This window comes from Neophocaena asiaeorientalis, unplaced genomic scaffold (assembly GCF_003031525.2).
Source record: "Neophocaena asiaeorientalis asiaeorientalis breed wild unplaced genomic scaffold, Neophocaena_asiaeorientalis_V1.1 scaffold134, whole genome shotgun sequence".
Classification (NCBI taxonomy): domain Eukaryota; kingdom Metazoa; phylum Chordata; class Mammalia; order Artiodactyla; family Phocoenidae; genus Neophocaena; species Neophocaena asiaeorientalis.
Window position 1 is genome coordinate 534631 of NW_020185339.1, and position 24735 is coordinate 559365.

Here is a 24735-nt window from a genome sequence, read left to right on the forward strand (position 1 = left end):
TAGAAATTCTTTTTCCTTTTTTTTTTTCTCTTTCAGTCTAAGCAGCCATTTCTTCTTCCCTGTTGTTAGTTAGGAAGAGTCAGTTTTAATACTATAACATCTCACTCATTTTGATTTATCAGATTTGAAATGCATGATTTAGATGAGTTTGAATAAAATTTAATAAATGACTTCATTAACGTCGTATGAATAAGATTTCCAGGAGTTTGTGAAACCTATTTGAGAAAATAATTAATTTTAAGGAAGCAATTATTTTTACAAAAAATAAAGCTGGTTTACCATTTCAATAAAATGAAACTAAAACTATTCATTGGTATCCTTACTTTTTTCATAATTATTTTTTATCAGAAACTCTTTGTAGCAGTCAAATTCAAGTTTCAAATACCAGAAAGCTTAAAGTAATGAAATTGCATTTTCTTTAAAGTCCTTTGTAGTTATACTATATGGAAGTTTAAATATCATCTTTCATGAGATAATCAGAATTAGTGTATTCTCTCCTGTGACTGTTGAAAATATAATCTATTTTATTTGTTCTTGTTTCTGTAGGTGCCTATCTTTTGCCATACTTAATACTGCTTCTGGTAATAGGTATTCCCCTTTTTTTCCTGGAACTTTCTGTGGGTCAAAGAATTCGGCGAGGAAGCATTGGTGTGTGGAATTACATAAGCCCTAAACTGGGAGGGATTGGATTTGCAAGTTGTGTAGTAAGTTTCCTGGTATGGTATATGCCTTATAATTTTTACAGGGTTTGTAATTATATAGTTCGAATTTAAATGAAACCTTTGAGTGTGTATTTCTACTCAACTCTTTAATCATGTTTTAAAAAAACACTACTGGAGCTTGCACTAATACACAAAACAAGCTGTAAATTTAAATGTAGTTCAATCTTGTTAACACATGTTCTTAAGGTCTATGAGAGTCATCGTTTTAGAAGAGATAATGTTTTTCAAATAAAAATAAAATAAGGAGGTTTTTTTTCAAGTATTAAATGGGTTTTATGCATTTCATCTCATTGTTTCAAAGGAAGGGGCATGAGAGGTTTAATATAATCACACTATTTTATTTTGCAGGTATGCTTTTTTGTGGCTCTCTACTACAATGTCATCATTGGCTGGAGTTTGTTTTATTTTTCTCAGTCTTTTCAGCAACCTCTACCTTGGGATCAGTGTCCTTTGGTGAAAAATGCTTCACACACTTGTAAGACATGTACCATGTAGTGTTTTTGTATCTAAAGATCATACAGTTGGTAAAGGCAGGAGCTTTCAAGATTCTTTTTTTTAAATAATGTGGAAAAATCTTTCAAAATTGTTACTATAACAAACTTTCCTTGACATACTCAGAAAGATAGATGTCTGGCATCATTTAATTTATCTAGCTCCTTCCAAGTAATTTTATTGTGCCCCATGATGTTAGGGTAAACAATTATAAGCCTTCAATTGTAAATTTTGACAATATTTTATTCTGTATATCTTTATTGATGCCTTACAGTTTCATTAAAATAAAAACGAGGACAAAAAGAGTTTAGATTGAAGGAATTGTTTTTATGTCTTGGGTTGTTTTTCTATGGTTTTCTTATCATTTATTTTTATATCCTAGAATATAAAGAATAATTCCCTAGTGCTGTCCAGTAAATATAGAATGCAACTCACATATGTAGTCTAAGATGTCCTAGTAGCCATATTTACAGAAAGTAAAAAGGGACAGGTGAAATATTTTATTTAATCCAATATATCCAAAATATTAACATATAATTAATATAAAAATTAGTTATGTAATAATTTACACTGTTTTTCTCATACTAAGTCTCTAAAAGCCCCTTTGTACTTTATATTTACAGCACTAGTCACTCTAAACCAGCTCCATTTCAAAAGCCACACATGGCTAGAAGCTAGCATTTTTGACAGCTCTGCCCCCAGGCAGTCAATCAGATAATTCTGGGGGCAGAAGGGGCTATAAACCTGATACATTTTAATCACCTTGATAAAAATCTCACATATTCCTATTTTAGAAATGTGTAATAACAAATGTCAAAGAGGATTCATGTCTGTTGACTTTTTCACATTTTTGCACAGTTGAGGTTTCATTGTGGATTTAAATGCTTCTGTAGAATAGTAGTACTTTTCTAGGAAAAGTTAAGAATTGATTACAGGCTTACTGGGGGGGAAATGGCCTCATTATTCTTTATAGTCTGAAATGACTGTGTTACCTTTCTTTCTACAGTTGTAGAGCCAGAATGCGAAAAAAGTTCTGCCACTACCTATTATTGGTACAGAGAAGCACTGAATATTTCCAGTTCCATTTCTGAAAGTGGGGGCTTAAACTGGAAGATGACCGTCTGCTTGCTGGCTGCCTGGGTTGTGGTGTGCTTGGCTATGATCAAAGGCATTCAGTCTTCTGGAAAAGTTAGTATGTTAGAGCCCCTCCTGCTTCTGCTAATCACCTCATCACCATTCCTGGGAACTATCTCCCCCACCCACTATAAACCTGTGTGGGCAAACTGCAAGTAGCACTTTACTCTCTCGGCAGTTAATTAAAGATTGGTCAAAAGTGGTGCTTTAAAAAACGTATTTAAATCAAGGAAAGGACATAAATAAAGATATAAGTGTTTTATAATGAAATCTAAAGTCGTTTATAATCTTTCCCTATTTTATCAAGATCTGTTTTGAGCTTTTTTGTCAATACTTAAAAGTCCTTTCTCGTTGCTGGTATTCAGCTGACCTTAATGTTTTTAGTTCTCTGATTAGTTCCAATCATGGAAATTGGGAAAAGTGGTAGAATAAAGAATTTGTTTATTTGTGTTATATCATTCATTTTTCTCTACTACAGGTGCTCTAGGGAAAAGTTGCATAAAAGATTTTAAAATAGTCTAGTGTGGAGTGTTTCTTAAAGATATGAACATCAGGTAGTTATGATATATCTCAACAAGGAACTCAGAGTAATATAAAAGACTAAAGGGCATGCCTGCCAGGGCAAATGGAAAATTTTATAAGGCTGTGCTTGAGAAAGACAGTAAGTGAATTCTAGATACCCCAGGAAGTCAATCAGATAATTTTTTAAAAGGATGCGTTAGGAAAGTAATTGTTATTCACTATTTTGCTTCCATATTACATTTTTTCCCATTATTATTGCCATTGTTTTAAAGCTCTCTACTTCTTTTGTTTGGACCATAGCAAGAATTAATTTTGGTTCATCTTCTCTCTGCCCTTTAACAACCCATCTCTACTGTTTTTTCTTTCCAAAGCATAGCTCTCTGATCATATATCTTTCCAGGCTAACATATTGCCACTTACCATCATATACTAGTAAGAGTGGGAATAGTAGTAGTAGTAGCAGAAGCAGTAGTAGTGGTAATAAATGACGATGATGGAGATGATTCTGATAATGATGAGAACAAGAACAATAACAGAAGGCAAAATTTATTACCTCTTTACTTTGTTCTAGGCACTGTGATAAATGCTATATATACTTTATCTCAATTAAATCTTAAAAAAAAAAAAGAAAACAAAAACCAACTCTAAGAAGTAATTGCTACTCTCAGACCTGCTTTACAGATAAAAGAACAAGTTTGAGAAAACAGGTAACTTGCCCAAAGAATCACAGTTAGTAAATGCTAGTACTTGGATCAAACCCAGCTCTGTCTAAATCTAAAGCCCATGTTATTTAATTGCAACACTATAATGTCTCTCACTGTGGTATATTTTTTCCCACAAAAAGTGAACTCTTTTAGGCGAAGTCTGTCTAATTCATCTTTGCTTCCTGTTACTTCATATTTAATTAGAAATGTTTGACAATTTTTTTAAACTTGTTAATCACAGCTGATTTTACATTTACCTTCCTGATGGAACTTCTATACCATTTTTCCTCTGTAGAAATGAATGTGGTAGATAACACCATATTCTGTGAATGTTAGTGTATTCTGTGATTAAGTAAGTTCAATTAATTGGTTCCATTTGGTGTGTCTTCTACTATGTCAGAGCCCCATTACAGTCAAGTTATAAATAAAGGACTAGATTCCTAAGCCAAATCTAACCACATTTATGTGCTTCCTAAGGTGATGTCATATGATAGAACGAGAACCAACTATGGTCAGCCAGAGAAGTCCAAAAATCCCTCTGCTCAAGTCTTACCACCACATTTTATTTCTTCTTTGTCTGAGTATGTGTCTTATCATTTAAAGAACTATTCATCCTTTTCTTATCACAACATTGGGGATGTTTTTCTTATGTCGTGTAATATAACTTTATCTGGAAAAATTTAATACAATTTATAGACTACATGTAGTTTATTATTTCAACAAGAAGGCTTCAGGGAGAGGGTAGCTTTTCAGCAGACTTTGAAGAAAAAATTTAGTAGGCACAGATGGGTAGAAAGCTGTAAGTAATATGAACAAAGTTATGAAAGTCTAAATTGTGACAATTCCTCATTCTGAGACAATGAGCTAAATGTAATAAGAAATTTATTAGGAATAAATGTAAAGCTGTGTTTGCCTGCCAAACAAAAAAGCTTCCAAATAAACAATCACACAAATGCAGTATAGAGATATATGGTTTAAGGGTAATGAAGTTTAAGGGTAGTATGTGAAAAAAAAAAAAAAAACTTAGAGAATTTAGCAGCTGAAAGAAAAGTCAACTTGTGATATCCCTAGCCAACACACACACACACACACACACACACACACACACACACAAACAATGCTAATTTGAAACTGCATGAATTAAGACAGGAGTATGACAGTGTCATTCTCCTTCAGGTCAGGTAGGCACATGCCAGTTGAACCACACCTGTAATACTGGATTTTACTGAAATCTTTACTACTTTGTTATGGAAAAGAGCCATCTCAGCTTTGTGATCACAGTCTTCCAATAGTTGAATAAAAAGAGGAATAAGCCTTATTCTGTGTGATCACAGAGAACAGGACCATGATCAAATATTTGGAATTATGCAGAGTGGCGGGATGGTGGTAAATCTTCAAGGAAAGGACGACCTTTAAGGAATCAAGCCTGGTAACAATGAAATCAGTTGCACTGTGGTAGAGAGCTCAGCGCTACTGGAGGTGGTCCAACAGAGGTGGACCAAAATCTCCCTTTGTTGGAGCCTCTATGCAAGGGATGCCTGCCCCCAGGGGAAAGATAGAAATGAGAATCTCTAGGCTTTCTTCTAACTCTAATATTTTCTACTAGTACTACTTTGCCATTAGTACCACTACTGTGCTAAGTAAGTACTCTGCATGCATTAGCTTGTTTAATCTTTCTAGCAGCAAGATGATTTGCATGTTCTTATCCCCAATTTACTGCAAAGTTAAGCTTAGGGAAAATAAATAATTGGCCAGAATTAAACAACTGATAAGTGGCAGAGTTAGAACTAGGCTATGAAATCCTCAAAGAGAATGACTCTTTCTGAAGGTATGTTTAAAATAAACATTTTAATATGTAAGAGAGAAAAACAACTAAATGATTTCATGTATTTTCTTTTTTTTAATAGTTGAGTAGAATGAAAATATTTTCATGCAACATTTTGATTGATAAACTTATGTCTCTTACTCAATGTACTTACTGTGAAAGGTATGTCAGTTTTTAAGGCCCAGGGAGTCTTAAAATCAGCCAGAGAAACATATTTCATTGTTTCACTTCCAAGTTCTTAAGAGTAATACTTAAGGGTCATTCATCTACTCACTGCACATATTTATTGAGCACCTACTATGTGCCAGGCACTGATCTAGCTCAGGAGGTACAGTGGTGAACAAGGCAGACAAAATACCTGTCTTCATGGAATGTCCATTCTAGTGGCAGAGGCAGACAATAAACAAATCATAAAATAATATCAGGTAGCAATGCAAAATATAAAATAAGGAGAAAGTGTTTGGGGTAGCATTGTACATATAGTCAGGTAGAATTTAAACTATTTTCAATAATATTATTCAACTGACAATTTTATTATTATGAGACCCATATGATTAAATAAAATGAATTTGTGTTTAAAAGCACAACATGGATACCTCTGTAAAATGCTGACCTAAGACACATCTTTAAATCTCAGAATTTAATGATTAAATATTTGTCCTTTACCTGCTCACAGAAGAAAAAAAATTCAGGTGTGAACACTACCTATTACTACTTAAGTTTTTAAGTGTTTAAAATCTTGACTGTTACTTTTCTCCATGTTGCATCCAACATGAAATTTTCTTGTTCCTTTTTGGACGAAGCTATCCTTAGCTTATCAGAGTCTTATCACTGAAGCCAGATGAGTATTAAGAACTCAAATATGTGTTGAATTAATAAATGAAATTTGAAATGTCTCACCATATAATTAGTACCTAATTTTTAAAATACTGTAAAATAAAGATGAGGGGATTTTGTTTGTTTCTTTTTTTTTTTTTTAGGGAATGTGTACAGAAAGGAAAACTTCCTATGAATTCTCTCTTAATGTACAATAGTTTTGAGTATCTAAGAATGTGCAAAGGTTAATAGGCCACCATCTTTATCCTCATGGAACCCATAATTTAATGGGTGAGACAAATAATGAGAGCAGAATAAATGCAGTAAGATGTACAAATAAAAAGTGTATGAGAGTATAGAGCATAGAGGCAGCCACTGAAATTAACCTGGAATTGGGGGAGGGCTTCACAAAGCAGGTAACTTTTGGGCTAGAGTTTGACAGTTGAAGAAGAGTTCACCAGAAACTTCAGAGAGAGGACATTGGAGGCATGGAAAACAGCATGTGCAAAGCCCAAAGTTTGCTGAGTAACCCCGTGTGACTTTTACATACAATTTGTGCAGCTTGTGGGAAATGAGGCTGGAAATGTAAGTTGACTGCAGGTATTAAAGTATCTATAGACACTGGTAAAATGACTGGCTGTTACTTAACAAACGGTGTGAAATATTTGAAGATTTTTAGCAGTTCATTACACCATCAGATCCTTAGAAAGATCTTTCTGGTAGCAGTGTGGGTGATGAATTTCAGGGATGAAGAGGAGAGCTGGCAGGGAAAAATCGAGAGGCAAAATGAGAAGGAAGCTAATAGTGAAAAGTGACACGTCACTGAGGATGAAAACGAAGGGACAGATGAAATTTGGAGTCAATTGGACTTGTTGGTCAGTTGTTATGGGATGTGGGGAAGAGAACCATACTCAGGTGTGTTAGAGTTGTTTAGCCTGGGCAAATACACATACAGGAAGAATCATTTCTTCTTTTAGCTTCTAATTTGAAATTATATTAAAAATATACTGAGGGTACACTGTATTTATTGGAAAAAATCAAACTATCCAGATTATTTTAGTGTGCAGCCATCATTTTCATTTTTAAAATAAATGCATTAATGGAAGTCCTTTAAGTCATTTATAAGGCAGCAAATTTGAGTTCTGTTAAAAAAAAAAAAAAAAAGCAATTGTGCAAAGGTGAATCCATGCTTCTGGTTAGCCCCAAGATTTGTGAAGAAGAATCTTAAAAGGAATAGCTGTAATCAAGTGAGATCAAGGCTACTTGAATAGATATATAGTAGACCCACAAATTTAAAGAATGCTAAAAGTAGGCAGAAAGAATGAAAAAAATGTACTCCATCTAAAAGCATTCTGATAAGAAGAAATCAAGAAATGTGGATGAATGGATGCAATTTAAAAACTATACCATTTTTATAAATAAAAATTTAAAAAATTATACCATTTTGAAATGATCAAAAAATTACATTTCTTTACAACTAATTAAAATATAATTATTTTTAGAAAAAATATGGGTTTCTAATTATGCTGAGATTTTATTTGTAATATTAATGTTTTTTCTTAGAATGCTTAATATAAGGTATACAGAACAGTAGAAGAGGGGCAAATTATTGTGTTGACTTGCCTATTGTTTGTCTACAGTTACTATAGGATTCCATATCTCTAACCTGCCTGAGCCATCCTCTGCTATGGCAGTTTTTTCTCCATTCTTCCTACCCTTCCTCCATTCCTTCCTCCTCAGATAAGCATTATATACGTACTATGTGTTAGGAACTCTGTTAGGTATTTGAGATTTGGTAGTGAACAGGAGAGAAGTCCTTGCCCTCACAGAGCTTATATTCCAGTAGGGGAGATTGAAAATTAACAAATAAACAAGATAAGTTCAACAGTGTTAAATGCTGTCAAGACAAAACAAAATAATATTGAAGGTTCATGGGACATAGAGGAGGGCAGATGGAGGTATAGTGGATGAGAAAAAGGCATCACCTTATTCTGGGTGTTCCAGGTAGTCTTGAGAAAATGAAGATAAGATGTAAAATAACAGAGAGGAGCGAGTCTCGGACAGATGAGGGAGATGAATACCTCAGACTGAGGGCACAGCCTGCTCTGGCCCTGAAGCTAAAGAGCGTGGTTTCCCTCGGGGCTGAAGCTCAGCTGGGGGAAGAGTGGTGGGGCAGGCAGGTAGGCAGCCTAGTCTAAGGCTTTGCAGGACAGAGGGAGAAATTCGCCTTTTACTCCAACTGCATTAGAGATCCCTGGAGTGGGTTAAGCAGGGAATGAGATAACCTGAGTGGTAGCTTGGAAACTAGAATATTACAAATAGTGCAGAACTACTTCTGGATGTTTGACTTTAGCAAATGGATGGGTGGTGGGAGATGGAGCTGGGTGGGGACAGCTTTGGGGGAAAATCGGGAAAGTTTTGGATACCACATGGAGATGTCAAGGAGGCGGTACATGTCTGGTTAGGACAACTGCTTTTCTATGATAGACATTTGCTTAACTTTAATGATGAAACTTCTGAAGTAGAACATAAAATCTCTACACTATTATTCAAGTTCTGTAGGAACTTTAACAGGACCACTCTCCACTCCAGAAGCTTTATAGAATTATAATGGAACTTTGCTTAATTAAAACAAACAAAAAAAGGACTTTTTTTTTTTTGCTACCTCAAACAATAAAGTAGAAATTTGTTAACGAGTTAGTGTCCATTCATTTCTCTTAAATATTGCTTGTTTTGTGAACTGTAAGGAATCAACACTATTCAAATTACACCATACCTATGGGCTATTTAAAAGGGGTTTCAATAAGGAAAATTTTCTTATTTTTTGTTACATCTCAAATAGAATCTTAACTAGTCACATTGAATCAAGGCTATGAAGCCACTCTGATATGATGGCTATGCAAGGTATTAAAAGTATTATTTATCATATTATAAAAAGTGCCACTTTCACGGTATAGAACAGAACACATAATCTTAACTGTGAAGAAGAAAATAGTCGTTAGGATGTCTCACTTTTTTTTAATCTTTCTTACTTTACAGATCATGTATTTTAGTTCTCTGTTCCCGTATGTGGTACTTATATGCTTCCTAATCAGAGCACTCCTTTTAAATGGTTCAATTGATGGCATCCGTCACATGTTTACCCCTGAGGTATGTACTGTATTTCTAGTTAAGGCTTATGATCACAAAAGCCTCATGTTTATTGTTAAAATGTTCCCACAGTTAGATTTAAGGGATAATTGTTCTAACCTATGTGCACTAGCCTGTTAAATTATAGCTGTTATGTTAACCAGCCTAGTAAAACCGGAGCTTTTGGACATCTATAATTATATCCATCTCTCTCCAATTTTAAAGGCCCCATTAGTGAGTTTCACTATTTAAACTTCAAAAATTCCTATTTTATAATAAATTAACTTCCCATTTTTACGCTGGTATATTTTAGAACTTTTCAGTCTTTACTCCTCCTCCTCTATTTCAGTGGTTCTTAACCTTTTGACATGGACCCCTTTGAAAAAAACCTGATAATGGAATCTTCTTACCAGAGCAAATAATGAACATATTAATTTGCTTAGTGTCTCAGGAGGTTGACAGATCACCTAAAATCCATGGACCCAGGTTAAGAACCCTATTGCCCTCTAAATCTGTCTCAGAGAAATTCAAGGTTTCTTACTATGTTTCGTTTTGCAGTTTTGTATTTTCTAGAATAGTACTTAACATTAGTGCATTTGGGAAGTTCTGTAACTTTTATAAATGCGTATGCATTTTAGGAAAATGCTCATTAGGTTTCCTAAAAGGCTCGGAACTTAGACTCCGTTGTTTAACTTACAGCTGACTTCATTAATCCTTGTGGACTTGTTATATTGATTTGACAGGAAAAATCAAGTTTGAGGTGTATATATATTTTGGTTTTACACTGACATTACACTTCACATTAGTTTGCTAACTCTATCATAGGCAGACAACGAGTTATAAAAACACAATTTCAAAATTAGCTCAGAAATTGGAAGTTGTCTGAATGATGACTGTGCAGCCAAGCATGGTGCAGAGAGATGTGGGCAGAAGATTTTAGCCTCCTTGGAATTGTCACTCCTGGCAGCTGCCTTGATACTGTGTCACAGAGGCTGTGTTCTTTGTGTATCTGGTTCCAACATGGTGTTCATCCTCGAGTAGCAAAAATGTTGACACTGTGATCTGGTTTTCTCGAATAGTTCTAAAGTTCTGTTTATCATTTAGAGTTGTTGGAACTCCTCAGTGAATAATTACTTCAGATTTATGAATTTCAGCTACATTATAATTTAAATCAGCTTCAGATGGGCCATACTTAGTGACCAAAATATTTATATTTGCAATATCAAAAAAAAAAAGTTCTCTGAGTTAAAAACAACTAGCTTTGTTGTGAATTCCTGGAATAGCACCTTTCTCTGTGTTGGCAATTGTTTGTGACATAATTCTAAATATTTAATTTAAATAGATACTTTAGACTCTAAATACTTTGATATGATGCTTTTACATGGTCCCCGTATTTAAAACTGCAGCACTGTTAACATTTTAATCCAGAACTGGAGATAACTATTTTAGAGCTAATTATTTCTTCAGCTCACTTTTCATGGACTGTTGATAAGATTCTGTATTAGGCCACTGTAGGATGATAGTTAATATAATAACGATAAGACGTTGTCAATAACTTTTTAATTTACATTATTTATGTAAGGGAGAAAGTACCTAAGCACACGAAATATTCCCAGTGAATGGAGATTTAATTCCTGAATTGGAAATAATCAGAATGTCTTTATCACATAGGTGTTGTCTGCCATCTAGTGGACAAAGTAGAGATAGACAGTTGAATGAGTGTATTTTACTAGATGGGTATCAACCGTAGAATGGTAATGTAGCAGCGATAGTCAATAAACAGTATGCATATTTTAGTTAATTGCAAATAAATTATAAATATAATCATGATTATGTTTCATGATAACATTGCATAAATTTCAGTAATAATCACTAAAATTAATTGAACAACATATCCTAATGTTTGAGAGCTTACGCATTTTGAATTCTACCTGTGTTCATATGTCAGCTCTACCCCAGAAGTGCTGTGTAACCTGAGGCAGGTTACTTAACTCTTCTAAGATGCAGATAATATTAGCCACAATTTCATCGATTGTTGTGAATATTAAATGAGATCATCCATATAAAGTGCTTATCAGTGTGCCTGCCACTATAGTCCATATGTTAGCAATTATTGAGGACTTCGAGGGCGGCAGGCAATGTGATAAGTAGTACATGTCTTGTTACTCTCATCTTTCAGTTGAGAAAGCTTGAACTCAGAGTGGACAGGCCACCTGCCCTAGGTTGCACTATTTTTAGATCGTTAAATGGCAGAATCAGGATCTGAAAGTGTCTATGTAACTCATGTTCTTAACCACATTTGGCATTGTTCCCAATAAAGGCAATTTCACTGCAATGGTGAAAAGAGATAAAATACCAATTTAAACACTACTGCTACTGAAATCAGACTTAACTGTTTATTGCGGTCTGTGCCAGGTATGGCTAATATTAATAGTTCCATTTAAAAGGTTTGGTTATATACAGTGATAATTGTTTAAGAAGTGAAGCACAGTTACTTGAAATATATGTTCAGTACAGATTCCAAACTTTAGAACTTTGGATCTGAAAAGGTCTTAGCGATGATATGGTTGAATTTCTTCTGTTTTCAAAGAAAAGGCTTTCAGGAAACTACTCAATGAATGAATAATATGTATCTGAATACGCAAAGTACAAATAGTTCAGCACTACCCAGCTTATAATTATTATCTGCTTTGGCTGTTAGACTTCAGAAAACACAAAACTTAGGGTATTTGTTAAATAATTATTTAACTTTTATGGCTAACTGATTTATTTTGCTTTGGAAGGAAAACAAAGACATACATAAGAATAAGTGAAGATAGTTCATTTCTCTCTCAAATACTCCTCTGATGATTTGTCTTAATATTTTAAAATTCCCATATAAGTATTTTCTCCGTGTATTTAAGTAACATCCCCGTCTAAAGTTTCAATAGTCTGTAGCCTTTCTTATTCATATTCCTTGTATTATTCCTAAGTGAAAAATTTGTTCTTTCTACTTCAGAACAGACTATCCCCCTGTTTTAAATAATCTTTGGGTGCGTAAGTGTCATTATGATATATTTAAACAATAGAACCGATTCCTTGTAGATTATTCTGAAATTTTTTTTGCAGCTGACTTATATTCTGTTTAATTTTAAACAGCTTGAAATAATGCTGGAGCCCAAGGTCTGGAGAGAAGCTGCAGCTCAGGTGTTCTTTGCCTTAGGTCTGGGATTTGGTGGCGTCATTGCCTTTTCAAGCTACAACAAGAGAGACAACAACTGCCACTTTGATGCCGTCCTGGTGTCCTTCATCAATTTTTTTACTTCTATCCTGGCAACATTGGTGGTGTTTGCAGTTCTGGGCTTCAAAGCAAATGTCATAAATGAGAAATGCATCGCAGAGTATGGTTGATTTCCTTTAGCTTTTGATGGCATAATTATATTAAAAAATCTCCTTCCCAAACCCATGTGTTCATTAATGTTGTTTTCCTTTTCAGAAATTTGGAAATGGTCATCAAACTTGTGAAAATGGGCAACATTAGTCAAGATATTATTCCCCATCATATCAACTTTTCAGCTGTTACTGCGGAAGATTATCACTTAGTTTATGACATCATTCAAAAAGTGAAAGAAGGAGAGTTTCCTTCTCTTCATCTCAATTCCTGTCAAATTGAAGACGAGCTAAATAAAGTTAGTAGGCTATGTTTATGCGATAAAATAATTCTTATTAACTTAAAATATGCATTACCCAGAAGACTTCTTTTAGGAAAATAATCTTTAAAATACCTGTGGAAGATCATGCTGTTTCAAAATTCACATTCTTTACTTCAGAGAACACATTTTCTTAAATCAAAAATGTTTGTTTTACTTTGAAAAGCAGTTTCACTGATTAAGCCACAAAAATTTAAAATATGGATATAAATTAGGTGATTTTCATCCCAGAAAATGAAATTAGTCTGGTACCTTTCCTGGTATAATATTTAATACAAAACTTGAATTGCAATTATCATTTACATATTGTATGGTTGTTTGGACACATGACTGATATTTGCTCATCTTAATAACTGTGTTCAATAAGTCATGATTAAGTCCTTTTTCTAGCCACTGCCATACGTTTTAATAAACACCACATAGGTGAACACGAATAAATAGCCTTGCATTAATTGTCACCCTCTCTTCACATTGGCAAAAAGGGAAATATAATGGAGAAATTGGCTGTTAATCACTTGCTTTAAGATAGCTAACTGTACTTGAGACTAAACATAAAGAATCACGTGCAGGAAATTATGGATGAAGCCATCATTAACATAAAAATCTTGAATTCTGTAAGGAAAGATTTAATTACTAACTTACTCTTAAGGTTCTTTTAAAATTTTGGTCTACCTGCTGTTTTTATGAGATAACACGATCATCTTGAATTTTGTTTAGAGGCACAGTTTCTTAGGAGACAACATGGTATCAGCGTGTTTATCTCCAGTAACTCCCATGCATTATTCAGAGTTCTCCTGCCCTTTGCAACTGATGTATATATAGCCAGCACTTCATATTGCTCTGTATTAACGTGGCTGTTTTGTATATCTTACAGGCTGTTCAGGGGACTGGCTTAGCTTTTATTGCCTTTACAGAAGCAATGACACATTTCCCTGCATCTCCCTTCTGGTCAGTGATGTTCTTCCTCATGCTGGTAAATCTAGGGCTTGGCAGCATGTTTGGAACCATTGAAGGGATCATCACACCCATTGTGGACACATTCAAAGTGAGGAAAGAAATTCTCACTGGTTAGTTTTTATGTATTTGACTTTTCATTGAACTGATGTGGCGGGCTGGTTTACCCTTGGTGAGAGATCGGAGATGGAAATAGGAAAAGTGTTTATTATTAATGTCTACTTATTAATAATACTAGTATTTGTTATTTAGGGATTTATTTATATAATTTTAAATGACATATTTAATAGATTCTATTAATTATTAGTGATCATTTACTCCATTACTCTTTATTAGTAATAATGTCATTATCATGAATTACTGGCGCTAGAACAAAGTCACAGAATGTTCATGTATAATTTTGTATTCAACTCAGATAATTATAAAAATAGTAGTTCAGGTCATTGGATTTTCCAAAAGTGCATAGCTGAAATTGATAAACCTAAACTGAGTTCTCATATAAAAGAGCAATTGTAGCCTGACAGAAGTTAATACATCTAGGTAGGAAAGACAATAACACAATTTATCAATATTAATGGTTGTTAAAAGTCCAATCTACAAGTAGTTATTAAAGTACTGGTTGTGTGTTGCATGGTCCTCACATTTGAGGGATATCAAGGATATAAGAGAAATTACAACAGAGATACAGAGATATAGGAGAGCCTCTCCTCTAAAAAGAATAGGACTGATAATTAAAATCAAGGTGGGTAGATAAGACTTGTACCATGTAATATACTGATAGCATGATAGGAACTTTACCTGTTCTACGAATTAAGACGCAGCAGAGGTCATCTAAATATATGAGGGAAAAAAAAAAAAATATATGAGGGAACTGTCAGAGAAAGGCATGGAAATTGAATTCGAAAGGGGAGGGGTCTTCTCAGGGGTCAGAGGATAGTGTTCATAAACATAGCCAAGTAGAGACAAAGGAAGCAGCGAGGAAGCCAGCCAGACCAGAGTGCAGCAACAGTGTTGGTAAGTGATGCAATAATTAATTGGAAAAAATACATAGATGATCTTAAATGCTGGGCAGTGGTACACAAGCTCCCCAAGGCTCTGTTTTTAGCTCTAAAAGATTTAGTAATAATTTATGTGTAAATAACTCTCAAATACATATATATCTTTATCACTCACCGTTCTGCTAAGTGTGTGTGTATAAAATAATTTCAGCAGTTTGTGAGGTATTTACATCTAAATATCTTTGATTCAGCTGAACATAAATGAGAAATGTCTCTGTCTTTTCCTGAAAGGCAGTCTCTACTTCTGCAGTTTCTATTTATTTGAAGGCTATCAATACCCTGCCTGACATGCAGACTAAGTAACAGTCATCTTTGCTGCTTTCCTCGTCTTTGCCCCATATCCCAACCCTCCTGTGGTAAGAGGGTTTGCAAAATTAAAGGGAAAACAACAGTGTAGAGGGAGAAACACACATGTGAGTATTTGGTAACTCCCAGTGGAAGACCTTTAGGTCAGAGTAAAGAGGAATATACTCTCTGCCCCTGTACCTGTATTCTGGGATCATACTTCTACTTTGAGTCATGTTTTATATACTTAGATGAAATGTTCCCCCATCACCTTTGTCAGATGTTTTCATCTCCTCTGATAGGACAGTAGGACTTAGATAAGTGACTTACTCATTATCTGTTCCTCTCACATCGTCAGCAAAACTCTCAGTGTCTTTAACACCTGGAATACACTTTCTTCCTATCTACCTTATACTATAATGTAATTAGGAGAAAGTGAGAGGGACACAGGCTGTGGTTCAAATCCAAGCTCTGTTAATTACTTGGATCCTGAGACTTTGAGTACAATTTGCTGTGACAAGCATTCAAATATTTCAATATGCATTAGACTCCAAGTGAATGCTATTTTTCCTTTTCTACATGGTATGTTTATATATAATATTCACTTATGTATGATGTAACTCAGACCACTAGCATAGCGCTTACAAGATGGAGGAAATGGCTTAATTTAACCCATACTTATTGAGATTTTTAGGGAACCCCCCATCAGATGGAACCCCCAGGATGTCTTTTCTCCCCTTCTGAACTGCCCTTACCTGCTCCACTTCTTTCACTTTTACTCACCTCTGCTAAAAGCTGTTTAAGAAAGAGAACACAGTCATCTTTTATTTTTGAGGTCTTCTCTACCAACGTGCAAGAGAGAATAAAGAGTCTAACAAAAATATGAGAATATCATATGGATTCCAGAATTCTAACTTTCTATATTAAGGGTAGCTGGTTAGAAGTTTCTGCATCTTTCTTCAGTACTGCTGCAGAAACTCCTTTTAGATGGCTCTTCTTAGTTACCTGGAGAATCAGGTTGCCCAACCCTGTCACAGATGTATTCCTAACTAATCTGTTTGGGCACCATCAGGACAGAGATATGGATTGCTGCTAAGGCAAGGTCTCATCAGATTTTTTCAGTTATGCTTTAACAATAACCATATTTCAATCAGATAGAAAAATACATGTTATCATAGTCTTATTATAAGCTACATTAATCTCATTATTAATTTCAAAATTCAGTATTGCTTCCAAAACTATAAAACATTCTTAAAAGTAGAAATGACCCACAAACATTTGCTGCCTGGAAAGGTCACTTTGCTGTTAATAATGAGAAGAAGGGTATGGAGATTTATACTTCTAATATATCCTCAGTTTTGCCTCATTTGTTATCTGTGTTTAGTAAACACGTTTCCACAGACTCGAGATGAGTTGAGTTACTGTCTTACAATGAATTCATATTAAATCTGGGGCTAAATCCAGGTAACTAATTCCCAATATGTTATATTCCATGGTATCAGGAAAGGTATCCTATTTGTATCATTGACAACTTATAAAAGTGGAAACAAAATCATTGTTTGCATATAATAACTTATAATGAAGTTTAAAAGACCTGACTCTGAGTAGGGCTTAATTTTGTTATTTATTCCTTTGGTCCAGTTATCTGTTGTCTTCTGGCATTTTGTATTGGCCTGATGTTTGTGCAGCGCTCTGGGAATTACTTTGTTACAATGTTTGATGATTATTCTGCTACCCTGCCTCTGCTAATTGTAGTCATTTTGGAGAATATTGCTGTATCCTTTGTTTATGGCATAGATAAGTAAGTATATTCTCTCTTGTGCATTCATTTTTCATCTCTCTCGAGGAAAGACCAATTGTTATTATATATCTCATTTAGAAGAGGAGGGAAGTGACTAGAGGGAAAAATTCCTCGCCACAAAAATCAAATCTTTTGCAGGCTCCTCTTCATTCGATAATTTTAATGAAGTATATCCCCTTATTAGGTGATTAGATAGAATGGTGTAGATGGTAATGTAGTTTAGGATTTTGGAGCTTTGATTTAATTCTGGCTATCAGATAGGAACTTCCAAGGTTTAGAGCATGTTGGCAAAGTTCCAAGAACCTTGTTAAGTTGTTTTGAGCTATTGTTACAGATAAGAAAATGCGGGCTTCGTGAGACACCAAGTGACTTGCTCGTCACACACCTGAACAGAGGCAGACCTGGGATTCATAGCCATTTTTGCTTAACTCTAAAGACTATACTTCTAATTACGTTGCTAACCTGTTTTACAAGAGGAATTTTATTTTGTTATGCTATAAAATGCCTTATTTTATCATGTTACACAATGTTTTATGTAGCAGGCCAATTTTGGGAAGTGGCATATATATATGATGCTCCAGGATATATATGCCATTTGCTGTACATAAACTTCTTATTTATGTGGAGTCATGACTTCATGAGATGCTTAAACCTTTGAATTATATACCTGATCGGTTTGAAAAGTATATATACTTGGCATGAAATGAAGCATTAGAGTAGCCTCAGAATAAAAAAAGTTTCTGGAGGCCTTGTCCAATATTTTTTAAAGTTGTGGTCTTTAGTTAACATATATGGATTAACTAAAGGTAATAAGACCATCAAGCTTATTAGAGGTCTCTGTGAAGTAGGAATAAGTTAATTGAGGACCAGAGTCCTCTTAAACAACATAAAGAACTTTATTGGTATTGAGTGAACTTTGCGACAAAACTTAAAGAATGTTTTTATTACTGGCAAAAGCTCCAGGCAAGGAAAGATAGGGGAACTTACATTTAACGATCATGTACTATATAGCAATAGTAGTAATAGCTGTATGACACGCATTTAATGTTAGTCATTATAACAATCTGTGGTAACTAATATTACCCATATCCTAGATGGAAAATTGGCCCTACTTGTACAGGAGGACGCAGTATGTTAGTTGCAGAGCCAGGACTTTAATTTCAAAACCAGATATTTCTACACTCTACCAAGCTACCCCCAACTCCTAACCTGCACTGTGTTGGACTTTGACATTGTTATTGGACTGATCTATGGATTAATAAGAACATAATTTAGATTTCCATTTAGACAGTTCAACATTTACAATAGGCAGAGTAGTAAATATTTCTTTTTAGTAGTTCCTAAATAATAATCATTATAACAACAGGAAGAATAATGCTACTAATAATACTTGCATCTATAAATTTCTGCTGTATGTGAGGTAGTGTGCTCTGCATATGTTGTCTATGAGTCTAACAATAATCCTCCAAGACAGGTATTACCTTTTTCGAAAATGCCAAAAATTAAGCTCAGAAGGACTAAGATATACATTAAAAGATGATGGAGCTATGATTCGCAACCAGGTCTGTTGGTTTCTAAAGCTCATATCTTGTCCTACGAGCAGAATTAGAATTCTCCTGTCTAAAATGCTCTCATTTATTTACTTTCCCCTCCTTTAAATGTCGTAGCAACCTTATATTCTTCCTGTTCACCTTCAACAGTGTCATGAGCTCAGCTCTTCTCTGTCTTCTGCCACATTTACCTACATTTCCAGACACAGAGTTGAGAGAAAGAAGGCTTTCAAAACCTAAACCTTTGAGACAGTAAATTCAAATGCAGAAAAAGAAATATTGGAGCATAGCAAGTTAGGGATTAGGAAGAAATATGAACGAGAGGAAACGAGAAGGAAGATCCTGTAAAGCTGAAAGTGATGGCTGCATAGATTGTTTTTTCCTGAGTCTCCTTTTAAAAATGAAAGAGAAAAAGAATGACTAGAAAGCAGAACTAAATACCCATAAACACGGGCAAGAAGATATTCCTGTGAACCCTCAAATACGAAAGGTTGGGGCAAACCACTGGCAGCCACAGGACCTGTGTGATATCACTTCCGTGTGGGAGATGGTAGAGGATATGCAGCTGGGCTTCTGACAGCTCTCCAGTCACCCCCAGGTCCTCCCTGCAATGTGTGGCAGGCTGATCGGAAGACAGTGAGCTAAACTGGGAGAAATTCTATAGGATATTTGCCCACATTTTGCGGAGTGCAGAGGGACCAAAATACAGTAAGATCATCAGTGCTGGAGAAATCTGGTCTCTAAAAACTCTTGAAATGAATAACCCAAAGTTCTCTTCCAAGATAAAGCTCTTCACTGAAGAAAAAGTGGTGGGAGCAAAACCTGAGTTGAGTAGGAGAGAGGTAGTAGGGTCCATGGAAAAGAAAGTCCAGGTCAGTATGAGGAGGAGAGCAGAGGTAAACAGAACTGAGAAATTCTGAGGCCACCTTTTTTGATTACTTTGCAAAAACAGAGAGGAAAGGCCCATCCCTCCCTCCTAAAACACACAGGAAAATTCATTTCACTTAACTGTGGCCAAATCTTAAGAAAAGTTTCTTTTTTAAAAAAAAAAGAGTAAAATCTTTTTTTTTTTTTAAAAAGAGTAAAATCTCTGCAGACAACAAAAGCACACATGCAAAATAGATGGAAAACTAACAATACTTCAAAATGAGGTGAAATAAATGTTTAAAAATCATAGAAGCCACCAAAGAAGAGCAGAAATCAGTTATTTTAAAATTGAGAATTATAATAATTAGAGAAAAGGAAGATTTGAAAACAGAGGTGATAGAACTCAGGAAATAATTGTAAATAAAAGAAAAACACTTAAGAAATGAAGATCAAATTAAAAAGAAAACAAAAATGATAAGCACAGTGCCTAATTTCAGAAGAATTAGAAGCTAGAAAGGAGGGATGCTTTTGAAAATCAAGGAGAAATAACAAAGGATTTAAGAGAAATAAATAAACACAGTAGTTAAGCAAAGATGATTCAGCATATGTACAATGAAGGCCTCTAAAAACAGTAGCCAGAACAAATGCTAAAAACTATAATTGAAGAAACTTGCCTGAAATAATTAATTTGAATGTTGAAAGGGCAAACAATATACTTGGAGAAATAGACATAAAGGCCAACACGAGGACGTAGCCTAGCTAACATAGCCTTGTTACTATAAGACAAAGAAAAAGGGCATCCAGGCAAAAATAATACAAAACAAAACACAGCAAAGAAGATTATTTATAAGAGAAAAATCTAATAGTTAACAAAATTTTTGTAACGATATTATGTAGTTAGACATATGTATGATTCTCAAGGAAAAAACGTAAGCCACAGATTTTAAAGTCAGCTGAACTGACATTCAGGTATAGTGACCACAGACAAACAATTAGAAACATGCAAGAAATTAGGAAATATAGTTACTACGATCTCTTTTTGAAGAATCTACGAGAGAACTAGGTTTAGACAACCAAGAAGTCTGCAGAAACATTAATACAAGGGCTGGCAGTAAATATTTATCTCGACATAAACAGTAAGGGATGTAGACTAGTATGAAATGGCTACATGTTCCTGACAGTGTTAACATCATACAATTAAAAAGGGTGAATTTTACTTCAGGTAAAAAGTACCTCAATAACCTGACTCTTAAAAAAAAAACCATGTTAAGTCTAATCATTACTAGGTCTAAGTGTTAATTCATGGGAAATAGGAGGATCAAATGCTCTTGTGAAGCAAAACTGTGGGAATGCAATCAGCCAAATACAGACTGTGGGACAAAGTGACCAGCTGATTCAACAAAAAATCAGAGGAAACGATGAAGACATGTAATGAGGAACTTAGAGATGAAAAATGGTCTGAGAAACACATACATCAACTGCAATGTATGGACCTTCTTTCAGTTGAAAAAACAGACTACAAAAAGAAATGAGAGGTCAGATAATATAAACACCAATTGGATTGGATGATATTACATATGGCTAAATAAAAAAAAAAAGAAACAAGGAAATTTTAATGTATTGCAAATATTGTGTTCATAGAGTGGAAATCATCAGTTGGAGGAGACTTTCCAGTAATTGACTTATGGGGACTTTCTCCAAATGAAAATTACAGTAAACTGGTTCCATTTTACTTTATAAATGTTCTTAATTTATAAGTCATCTTCCAATATGACTTTTAGACTCAGTGTAAAATGTCATAGGGTATCATGGTTAACCCCCGTCAAACCATTGATATAATGCATATTTTAAAGGACATGTAATTTACCATATTTTAATATAGCTATATTAACTCGAGGAATAATTAAATTCCTTCGTTCTATTTAGGTTTATGGAAGACTTAAAGGATATGCTGGGCTTTGCTCCCAACAGATATTACTACTATATGTGGAAATATATTTCTCCTCTAATGCTATTATCACTGCTAATTGCTAGCATTGTGAATATGGGATTAAGTCCTCCTGGCTATAATGCATGGATTGAAGATAAGGTAAAATGCAAAATAAGGAAGGTAGATAAAAATATACATAAAATGTCATTTTAGAGGTTTTTGTTTTTTGCTTTTTTCACAGTATAGTTTGCGGTTAAATGAATGGTGTTGCTTTTATGTGAGGAGACTTTTATGTTCTTTTGGCCCCAAATATGTATGATTTTTGTATATGTTGTGGACTTTTTTAGTACATGAAAAGTACTGACTTGGTCCTCATTAAAGTAATTTTATTCATGTCACCATAGACGAACCAATTGGGCCTTTGACTTTAGAAAACATATTGATCAAACCACCAGAAATATTTTTTCCTGTATAAATTTACTAACTTATATCTGAGATACTCTAACAATGCAACTATTCATTAGCCATGTATACATAATTTAAGTAAATACTGAAGTAAAGTTTTGCTATAACTGTTTTATATTAGCCACGACTATTTCAATTTCTGTTGTCATGTTGCTGTAGCCACATAGTAATGCAATCTTAAAGTACATATTAGCAGTTAGAAAATCAGAATGCTTATTTTTCAGATACCTCTGACCTTTATCCTATGGTCAGTAATTCTATATAATAACAACTAAATTCAAGACTATTCTAAACAAATAAGTCTGTTATCCCTTACCAAAACCCTTGGGGCCAGATGTAGTTCAAAATTTAATTTCAGATTTTAGAAAGATAATGTGGCAAATGTAACAGGTAACTATTGCTTAGTAACATATGACCCCCAAACTTAATGACTGAAAGCAATGATGATTTATTATTTCTTAGGGTTCTGTGGATGAGCTGGATGATTCTTCTTTGGGTCTTGTGTGAGCTAACTCATACAGTTGATTAAACTCGGAGACCTGAGCTCTATGTGAGCTTTCATTCTTGGTTTCTTCCAGGCATTATAGACTCAGGGTAGCATTCTAAGACACAAAGGCAGAAACAGCAAGGCCTTTAAGGCTTTGCCCTGGAAGTTGCTTACTGTCACTTCCACAGCAATTCATTAGTCAAAATCATAAGACTAGCCCAGATTCTTTTCTTATAAACCTGAGACAAATATATCTTTTTTCATGTCCCTGCAGAGAAAGAGATTATTAATAATTATTTTTGGCTTTAACAGGCAACAGAGGAATTTCTGAGCTACCCAACGTGGGGAATGGTTGTCTGTATCTCTCTGATGGTCCTGGCAATACTGCCTGTCCCAATTGTCTTCTTCATTCGTCGCTGCAACCTTATAGACGATAGTTCTGGTAATTTAGCATCTGTGACCTATAAGAGAGGACGGGTTCTGAAGGAGCCTATAAACTTAGAGGGAGATGATGCAAGCCTCATTCATGGAAAGATATCAAGCGAGATGTCCTCTCCAAATTTTGGTAAAAATATTTATAGAAAACAGAGTGGATCACCAACTCTGGATACTGCTCCCAATGGACGATATGGAATAGGGTACTTGATGGCAGATATGCCAGATATGCCAGAATCTGACTTGTAGCTGGGGGGCAAAAATCAGTGGGATTTTATTTGGTTCATTTTTGTCAATGAACATTGGCTCTACTAAGAGAAGTGTTAGACTTCGCTTATCAGAGGGCGATCTCAGGTGCTCCATGGCTGTGATCTTTAATCCTAGCAGTGTATGTAAATTCAACATGAGCATTCCTTTGGATTCTCTGGTTTACATTTGCACAGAAAGAGCCACAGACACAGTGTACAATAACTGAGGTCCATGTTGGTCAGAATTTTCAAAAATACCTTTGGTGTTTTTTTCAAGGATTCCTATCTCTAAAAACCACAGGTGTTACCTCAGTTTCTAATAATTTCTGGATGTCATGGTATGGGCAACTCAAAGTTGGTATACTTCAAAATGTATAAGTTTGCCTTCAGGGTAACCCCCAGGGTTACAATGACCAGTTCTGTAAGTTGGTGCCACTCAGCACACTTCCATGAACATATTGTGTAGATAGGCTGTACTTATTTTGGTAGCATTGATACCTTCTTAGGCAATTAGTTGAAGAAAACTGCAAAGTATTTTCTTATGTAATAGCTGTATAGAGCAATAGTATCAAAGAATAAGAAGGCACTAATGCTGGGATGAAAGGTGAGGTTCTGAGGTGACTGGGGATCATGTGTGTGATGGCTGTATATTTTGTGTAAAATATATGTGTGAAAATGATCTAAGAATGAGTCACTCAGCACTCTCAAGAATTATGCAGATTTCGCATTTTTTTATGCGTGTGCCTAAAAACCTACTTGATATTTATTGCGGTTTCAAGATTACTCATAGTATATTTGTAAAATATACTTGCAATGTATATAGATGTATATTAGTACTCTAAGTACTGATTTGAAAACTTGAAGCAAGATGGCATTTTATTTCATATCTTTCTGTTTTGCTTCTGTTTTCTGCAAATATAAATCCTTTTTTAAGTGATTGTTAAAACTGTATGGCATTACATTTTAAGCTACAAATAAACAAAGTTTAAAAATGATGTTTGTTTTTCTCATTGACTTTTCTTGTGCCACCTGAACTAGATTATCTTGCACTTCTGTCAGCACTTAGGCATTTCATAATAATTAATCATCACATTCCAAGAGGGATTAATAAACTGATTCAGAGAGTTGCCACCACTTTAGAGACAAAGGAAAAAGATAGTATTATGGTTAAAGTGTGTTCTAATGTAGTCCCAGAATTCTTGGAAAAATACTTATCGTCTCCCAGGAAACCGTGTGTACTGCTTGCTGGGTCAGTACTGTCTCTGAAGTGTAAAAAAATTATGATTTCTATGAAACTGTTCTATATATGACATTGGATGAAGCAGAACTCCACTGAGTGCCACCTAGTTAAAAAGCTTTCATTTAACTGTCCTACCACTATATCGGCCACACTTTAAAAATAATGGTGGATAAAGCAGCACAATAGGAGAGGTAGTTTATACTCTGTATCCATTGATTATTTTTGGCCAAATATTCTTCATCTGCTATGGACGTTTAAACAGACTGCATCACAGCATTTAAAATATAATTCCACTGGTGACTAAAACTTTCAGGTTTTTTTTTGCATCTTCACTAATATTATATTTTGTAGTACTTTAAAGTTTAAGAATATTTTATAGATA

General features: G+C 34.6%; 1 protein-coding gene across 1 annotated transcript in view; it reads left to right on the forward strand.

The window, feature by feature from the left end:
• The window catches only part of SLC6A15 (solute carrier family 6 member 15), a 28160-nt gene extending 4068 nt beyond the window's left edge, over positions 1-24092 (forward strand). The window contains exons 2-11 of the mRNA XM_024736804.1: positions 547-704; positions 1071-1197; positions 2221-2402; positions 9255-9365; positions 12483-12724; positions 12820-13012; positions 13908-14100; positions 16972-17131; positions 21475-21637; positions 22743-24092. Of these exons, the coding sequence (XP_024592572.1) occupies positions 547-704; positions 1071-1197; positions 2221-2402; positions 9255-9365; positions 12483-12724; positions 12820-13012; positions 13908-14100; positions 16972-17131; positions 21475-21637; positions 22743-23114 (1901 nt within the window). The 3' untranslated portion in view covers positions 23115-24092. The remainder of the gene's footprint in view (positions 1-546; positions 705-1070; positions 1198-2220; positions 2403-9254; positions 9366-12482; positions 12725-12819; positions 13013-13907; positions 14101-16971; positions 17132-21474; positions 21638-22742) is intronic.
• Positions 24093-24735: the final 643 nt, after the last annotated feature.